The 8,151-nt window shown below is 41.4% G+C and overlaps 1 protein-coding gene across 1 annotated transcript; it reads left to right on the top strand.

Moving 5' to 3' along the window:
* The first annotated feature begins 5,847 nt into the window (after window positions 1-5,847).
* On the top strand, window positions 5,848-8,074 carry LOC115738818 (GDSL esterase/lipase At3g48460-like). Its single transcript, XM_048274190.1, has 4 exons — window positions 5,848-6,525; window positions 6,604-6,714; window positions 6,835-7,265; window positions 7,377-8,074. Exons 1-4 carry the CDS (start codon window positions 5,952-5,954, stop codon window positions 7,875-7,877), a joined length of 1,617 nt encoding a protein of 538 aa, XP_048130147.1. The 5' UTR covers window positions 5,848-5,951; the 3' UTR covers window positions 7,878-8,074.
* The last annotated feature ends 77 nt before the right edge of the window (window positions 8,075-8,151 follow it).

Here is an 8,151-nt window from a genome sequence, read left to right as displayed (position 1 = left end):
AAGTTTAGCAACAACTTTAATATTGAGCTAAAGTTTTAGGATCATTTGTGTAATTATCCCTAAATAGATAATACACAGCCTCAAATGCGCCGACACAACTATACATCAAAACTCACGCGTCCTAAATCTCCAATTGCTAGACTACGGACAATCCGTCGGGTATAATGCACCCTCACTAACCAAATTGTTGGGAAAATTGTTCAAAAAGTCATAAATTTATTGTATGGTTGTCAATTCAGTCTCAAACTTTTCAATTATGCCAATTTTATCTTAAAATTTTCTACGATTTGCTAATTTAGTCCTAAATTTTTTGATGATTTGATAAGTTAGTCCTAAATATTTTAACGATTTGTTAATATAGTCTTTCCAAACAAATTTTCCAAATAATAGACTTTGGAGTAAATTGGCAGCCTTGAAAATGTTTAAGATTAAATTGATACAATTGAAAATTTTAGAACTAAATTAGAAAATCTTCAAAAGATTTAGGATTAAACTACATAATTAAAAGGTTTAGGACTTTAGTTGTAGTATAATAAATTTTGGACTTTTCAAACAATTATCCCCTCAGATTTCCTGATTTAAATTTCACTATTAGAAGCGCACCATGTTTTTCACTCAAGGACCATGACATAAGAACGAAATATAAATTCAAAGATGATGGTCTTGGGTTTGTTCAAAGCAAGTGGGCATTCGTGTAATCTAATAGAAATCGGTCTATCCTCCTCAAACAAAAGCAATATCAAATTATAATAAAGCAAAGTCAACCTTTTTCTTTAACTAGACCAAGACATGATTCAAATGTTAGAAAGCTTTTCCTTTTCTTCATATGGGAGAATCTCTTGATCTCGAGTCTTGTCGGGATATCTTCTTTTTTTATCGAAGGAAAGATTCTATTTAATCAAGATAATAGTCAAGAGAGTTATATAGAATACTTGGAAAGTGCGAGATGCAAAGCCTCTGTTGGAAGTTGGTCAACCGCTCATCCTCAAACTACCTTTTCCTTATAGAACTTAAAAGGACTCGCACAAAAACTATGTCATTTTGTGTATTTTGTGTGAAACGACATCGTTTTGGACCTTTTTTCTCATGACAAGCTCATAGTTGGCACGTGGACAAAAAAGGCTACAAGAAAAACCAGCCCGGACCTTTCCAACCCATTCAAAGCTAGCGGAGCAATCGGAATCACTATTGAACGACAAGAAGTTTTTAAGATTTCCATGAGCATGATAGGTTTTGGGCTAAAGTTCTATATCGAAATAAGTCTTAGGACTCTGTAAGTTATCATCGCCAAAAAAAAATTCCCCGTGACTTTTTTTTTTTTCTTCTAAAAGCTAACTTGTTAATAACCTATAAATATTTTTAGGAGAAATTTCAAATAAAGACCTGAATTGCAAGTTGACCTAATTTCAAAGAAAGGCCGGACTAATGGTATCTACGTTATTTTACATTTTCTGAATTTTTATCCTTTTTTCTTTTCATTTTTACTATTTCCTTTTCTTTTTTCCTTTTTTTTTTCCCTCTATTGGGGCATGTGGCCAACACTCGCCTGGGTCATGATGGCCTTAAGAGGCCTTGCCCGCCAAAGACGAGGTCGACTCTCGACGGATAGGGGCAGCCTGGCTCAGGCGAGGGCCTAGCCTGGGTGAGGGGTAGCGACGGCCTTGCCCGCCAAAGGAGCCCTCGACGACCGGAGCCGGTCTCCCTCAACCCTCACCAATGGTTAGTCATCGCCCGAGGGCCGAGGCCGGTCACCGGTGAAAAGTAAGGGAAAAAAAAAAGGAAAGAAAAGAAGGAAAAAAATTCATAAAATGTAAAATGATGAAAATACATTTGGTCATACCCTTTTTTGAAACAAAGGGACACTTCAAATCCTTTTTTGAAATAAAATCCACTCCAGACCCTTATTTGAGAAAATGAGGGCATTTCGGACAATTTATTTGAAAATTTTCCATATTTTTATAAATATATCAACTTTCTCTTTATAGTTTACAACCAATTTATACTAATCTATCCATTTTTTGTTTCATAACTCTCATTGTAGCTACATGTCAGCATTGATTGTTTGAATGACAACTATTATTTACCTTGGATAGAAACTCGGGAGGTAATTGGTAAGATGGCCTTTTGCATTAGACTTAGAGATTTTATTTATTAGATTGCCATGACCAAGTCGACCATCAGATCCTTTTAATGGTCCCACCATCTCGCCATTCATGTCAACGTACTAAGCTATGAAAAAGATGAGTGATAAATTCGGGTAGCCCTAAATCGACCCAAATAATGGAACTACATTTAATATACATAATCCTCGATATGGGCACATGTATGTTTCGATTTTTCTCATTTTATATATGCAGGTGTGCAAAAACATACGGCGCATGAGGATCCATCCTCCAGATCCTATAAATAAAAGGGTAAGTCAATGTCTAGTAAATAAAATCTCTAAGTCTAATATAATAGGTCATCTAATAAATTACCACCCGATCCAGCATCAATAATGCAACATGAATAAAAGACGAGTACAATGTCGTTGTATATGCCAAATGAATGAGTCAATGCACTATATTTCTTGTCATGACATACTAATGATAACCACTAAACGATATTGCAAAAGATTATTCACTTAAATGCAAGCATATGACATATTACTTTATAATGCACAGCTACAACATTAGCTCACTAATATACACAGGAGGATGGATTCTCATGCGCCGTACGTTTTGGAGCACCTGCATGTATAGAATGAGAAAAATGAAAACATACATGGGCCCAAATCCGGGATTACGTATATTAAATAATGTAGTTCCATTATTTGGGTCGATTTAGGGCTACTCAAATTTATTACTTATCTTTTTCATAGCTTAGCACGTTGACATGAATGGCGAGATGGTAGGACCATTGAAAGGATTTGATGGTCGACCTGGTCATGGCCATGGAGGTGATGTGATGATGCCCGAGGTCACAAAACCTTGAGTCAGATGGTGGTTTGACTAAGATACAGGCAGGCTTTTGTTTTTATGGATGTAGTGGAGTTAAGGGCTTGTATTGTAACCATTCTAATTCTCTGATTTTGTTTCTAAAAATAGAAAAAGATGAGAGACTTACTTAATAACGTAAATGATTCCTATTTTCAAATTCTTTGATTCTGTTCTCGTGAATAGATTTGAAGCAGCAACAAGAATAAAAAAAATAATGTTGTTTCTTTATTCCATAATCACTTTTGAGAAACAAGGGCTCAGGGAAGGCTCTCATTTTGTTCCCTTGACCCCAAAAAAAGAACAAATCCTCGGGGAAGAACGCTCATTCGCCACTCTCGTTGCTCGACTAGCCATCTCCACCACCGTCTTCCGCCGCCCTAGTCGCACGACTCCCGTGAGTTCCGTTTCGTCGTTCGGTACTCTCGTTGTCTCATCATTCGGTTCCATCGTTGCCTCGTTGTCTCTTTCTCGAGGATCTCGCTCAAGGTAGCCTTCGTCAATATGGGTGAGCATGGTTCCAGGATAAAACTTAAAACCGGAATGGTGGGGAACTCGTGCAGTTCTAGGTTCAAGATATGCGGAGGAGGTACTAGGTTTCAAAAATTACAAAACCTATTCCAACGGGTGCATTTCAAGTTCCGAGTAGGTGGAATCGGAACTTGGAACCTATAATATAATATGTAATGAGTTTTTGCGTTTTTTTTTTATATGTCTACGCATTTTCTTGCCATATTCCATGGCATTCGATTATGAGTGTATAATTTAGAACCACTAATATGAGCTTCCACTTTCGGTACTATTTATGATTGATATTTTTAATTTGTTAATGTTTCGTATTTATTCATGTATCTAAATATGAGTTGTGACCAATGGATTGTAGCAACAAATGATGGTCATTAAAAGTGATGATTTTTTCCAACAAAAAAAAAAGGTGAATTCAATTAAGATCCTGGAACCTATAACGGGGTAGGTTTCGGGTTTCAAGTTATTCATGGTGGGTTTTAGGTTTCAAAAAATAAGGAATTGGTTTCAAGAGATAGGTTCCAAGTTTTTGGTGGAACCTGTACAAAACTTGGAACCGCTCACTCCTACTCATCGGCCTCAAGCGAGGGTGGCCGACCCGAGCAAGGGCCGGTCTCGTCAACCTTGAGTGAGGGTCGCCCTCGCTGATCTAGGCGAGAGCCGCCCTAGTTGGCCTCGAGCGAGGGTCGCCCTCGCTAGTCTTTTGTTCGCCGATTTGGGTGAGGGCCACCCTCATCGGCCTCAGGGAAAATCGTCCCATTTGTCCTTGCCTATGCTTGATTGACGCCTATCTCTACTTATTTTTCCCATTTGTCCATATCGCTGCTTATTTTTCTGATTTTTTAAGCCCGCCCGCTTCACGTTTTGCATATTGTAATTTTGAATTTCCCTCAAAACCTCAACTTTCCTCGTTAATTGCACAATTTGTTCCATGAAATGTCGATCTGGAGTTTGCACAAATTTCAAAACGAAAAGATAAAAGAGATCGACTGTGAAACCTCCTCCGAACCCAACATGTGTTTGATAGCTTATCAATCATTGCGACCTTGACAAATCTCATGTCAGCTTATGTTCAATCCGTCTCTACATGATTAGTATCATCATGAAGCAATCTAGGAGTTATTCAAACTTCTCATAAGTTTATTTAAGTGAAAATTCGTGGCAAAAATTTAAGTGCAAATTATCTTATATCCTTTCTTAAGGATTTTGCATATATCTTTATACTCCACGAAATAAATAGACTAATTATAAATTATCCATGGTCTGTATTCATTTTATTAGTAATGCTATATAGGTGGACTTTATAGTGACAAAACGTAATTATTTGATTTAAATGAAAAAAAAAAATTGGGAAGAGAAATTATTCCCTGAAAATTTTTGCAGTTACCAAATGCATTTGTATTCCGCGAACGGAAATTTTGTGCAATTACAAAACAAATTATGATTCTTTAAAACTGGTCCAGAGAGTTGTTGCTAAACGCACCCAAGTATCCCGATGTGATTCCAGGACATGTGATAAGTTTTTGTTTCTGTTTTTTTTAAAATGTTTTTGGATGTTTGTATTAACAGAAGGATGATCAATATTTATGTGCAGATGCATATAAACTAAGTCAAAGTGGTTGATCTTATGTGACATGGCCTTCACTTATTCTATTATGTTTCTGCGCAAAAATCAAATAATAATATACAAAGTGAATAATTGAATTTCGGGAAGGACAGATGTGGCGCGTGTACTTAAAGAAAAATGTCCAAACAAAGTGGTCGAATTATTTAGAAAAAGTTCCCCGATAAGTTTAATTTTCGTAAAATATGACAGACGTCGATAAAATCAAAGTGAATTTATATATAAGACAAATAAACCGATAACATTCGATTATCTACCGAATATTATATATCATTTCCAGATGATATTCTTTTACAATTTCATGATTTTTCCCACCCCAAATCACTCTAAAACTAAAAGTACTATTTCCAATTTTCCATATAAGTTGAACAGGTAATGGTAGAGAAACAATTTTAATAAACATTGAATTGATTCAATTTTCCTATGGATCAACTTGCATGGAGAAGTCAGGAAAAAGAAAAAGAAAATCATTGGACAACAGTTGAAATTCATGTCCTCTAAACGAATGGGCTGAACTCCACTTGTTCTTGCATTGTCCATGAAGCAATCCTTGGACATCATCATCTTACAAATTAGAGAACAACCTAAATTTAAGAATTGTCTCAGAGCCAAGCAAACTGGAGATCATTCAACAGACGCACAGATTCAGCTCCTGAAACTTGGGAGCTTCACCCATTTTCTCCTCCAGAGCTCATTATAAGTCTCCCTCCCCAATGTTCCAAACTCCATAGCTCCCCATAGTTATGATCCAGGGAAAGTGATAAAAGGAAAACGAAAGAAAGTTTTCATCTTTTTGTGATCTTAGCTGCCAAATCAATTAGAAAAACATGGTTAGCTTCAGGCACATTTCTCTCCTTGTTGCTCTCACAATCCTAATGCAAGCTCCTCCTTCTTCTTCTACTTTTGCTCTTCATCATCACCTTCATGAGCACCTTCGCCATCACCTCGGTCATCCTCACTTGATCACCAAGGGCTCCGAGGCCCTTGCCATGGCGGACATCTTCAGCGCGCTGTACGCGTTCGGCGAATCCCTGACGGACACCGGGAACGCCATGTTTATGGGCATCCTCAGGCATGCCCAGGGTGGCTCTCAAGGCGCGTCAGGTTCGTCCCTCGGCGGGAACCATCTCTGCGATGGCAAGTTGATGATAGATTTCGTGTGTGAAGCTCTGGGCATTCCCCCGCTTCCCGCATTCCAGAATGCTTCTGGGAACTTCACGCACGGCGCGAACTTTGCCGTGGCTGGATCGACCGCCCTCCCGAGCAACTTCTTCTCTCAGAATAACCTTCAGAGCTGGTTCTTGAACACCGTTCCAAAGACTATAGACTTGCAAATAAGTTGGTTTAACAAGTTCCGACAAGAAATGGCAGGCCAAGTAGCCGGAGGAGGAAGTGGAAGCGGAAGCATGAGCGGCAGCGGAGGTGGAAGCATGGGTGGAAGCGGAGGCGGAGGCGGAGGTGGAGGCGGAAGTGGGAGCAGAAGTGGAAGCATGACGGGAAGCGGAAGTGGATATGGGAGCGGAAGCATGAGCGGCAGTGGAGGCGGAAGCATGGGTGGAAGCGGGAGCGGAAGCATGACAGGAAGCGGAAGTGGATATGGGAGCGGAAGCATGAGCGGCAGCGGAGGCGGAGGCGGAAGCGGGAGTGGAAGTGGAAGCATGTCGGGAAGCGGAAGTGGATATGGGAGTGCAAGCATGAGCGGCAGCGGAGGCGGAAGCATGGGTGGAAGCGGAAGCGGGAGTGCAAGCGGAAGCATAAGTGGGACTGGGAGTGGAAGTGGGCAGGGAAGCGGAAGCGGAAGCGGAAGCGGAAAAATGAGTGGAAGCGTGAGCGGCAGTGGTGGTGGAAGCGGAGGTGGCAGTGGAAGCGGAAGCGGAAGCATGAGTGGAGCCAGTGCTGCAAGCGGAGGTGCTAGTATGAGCGGAAGTGGAAGCGGAAGCGGACACGGAAGTGGAAGCATGACTGGAAAAACGAGCGGAAGCGGAAGTTGGAGTGGTAGCGTAAGCAGCCACATGCAGGGTGCCCTGTTTTGGATCGGAGGGATCGGTTTAAGCGATTACCCTCGCCTGCTCGGCTCGTCCTCCGTCTCCAACCAGTGGCTAACCCAGAACTCTGTTAATCAAGTCTGCAAACTAGTCAAGGTATGCAACACAATACAAAGAACTCAAAAATTGACCCCCAAAATGCAGGAACATGAAATCAAAGCAATCCCGTTCACAGACTAATGCATGCAATTATCCAAATGCAAACAGGCACTGCTGGCAAAAGGCGGGAAGTACATCGTCGTCCAAGGCTTGCCCCCCTGCGGATGCTTCCCTGTGTCTCTAGCCTCGACCCCCACCAGCGACCGTGACCAACACGGCTGCTGTGCCAGTGCCAATGCCATGGTGACCACCCACAACGAGCTGCTCCAGAAGAACCTGGCCGAGCTGCAGAAAACGTACAGCTCGGCTACCATCATCTATGCCGACTTCTGGAGAGCGTACATGAACATCCTCCAGAACCATGGCCAGTACAACTTCGCCGAGCCCTTCAAGGCTTGCTGCGGGGCCGGCAGCGGGGCGTTCAACTTCGACGCCCACCACCTGTGTGGCTCGGCCAACACCGCCGCCTGCAGAGACGCCACAAAGCACATGATCTGGGACGGGATTCATCTCACGGAGGCCATGAACAAGGAAATCGCCAAGCAGTTCCTCAGCCAGGGTTGCACTAGCCCTCCATTGCAGGAGGTCATCAAGAAGAAGATGGGATGAGCCTCGAGTTAAATCAATGTTTCGACTCCGAGTGACTGCTTAGGTCACCGAGTTAACTTCTCCCGATTAATCTGTTCGTTAAGTTTTTGTAAAATTATTCTTTCTTAGTTTGGACCTGGGATGCAATTGATCCATCTGCAATAAAAGATTGACTATTTCCACACACATGTGATCTCCAGTTACAAGGGCAAGTTTCAGCCGAACACAGAGTCAGGTTCCAAAGTCACAAACATACGGAAAAGGCCAGAGTAGATATCACAGGTTCACTTAACTT

Source organism: Rhodamnia argentea, chromosome 1 (assembly GCF_020921035.1).
Source record: "Rhodamnia argentea isolate NSW1041297 chromosome 1, ASM2092103v1, whole genome shotgun sequence".
Taxonomy (NCBI): Eukaryota; Viridiplantae; Streptophyta; class Magnoliopsida; order Myrtales; family Myrtaceae; genus Rhodamnia; species Rhodamnia argentea.
The sequence above is the reverse complement of the archived record's forward strand: the minus strand, read 5'-3'. Positions and strand labels throughout refer to the sequence as shown.

Coding starts and splice junctions, on each gene's coding strand:
- LOC115738818 (XM_048274190.1), top strand. CDS start 5,952: ATGGTTAGCTTCAGGCACATTTCTCTCCTTGTTGCTCTCACAATCCTA. Junction 6,526..6,603: donor CGGAGGAGGAAGTGGAAGCG/GAAGCATGAGCG, acceptor GAAGTGGGAGCA/GAAGTGGAAGCATGACGGGA. Junction 7,266..7,376: donor AAGTCTGCAAACTAGTCAAG/GTATGCAACACA, acceptor AAATGCAAACAG/GCACTGCTGGCAAAAGGCGG.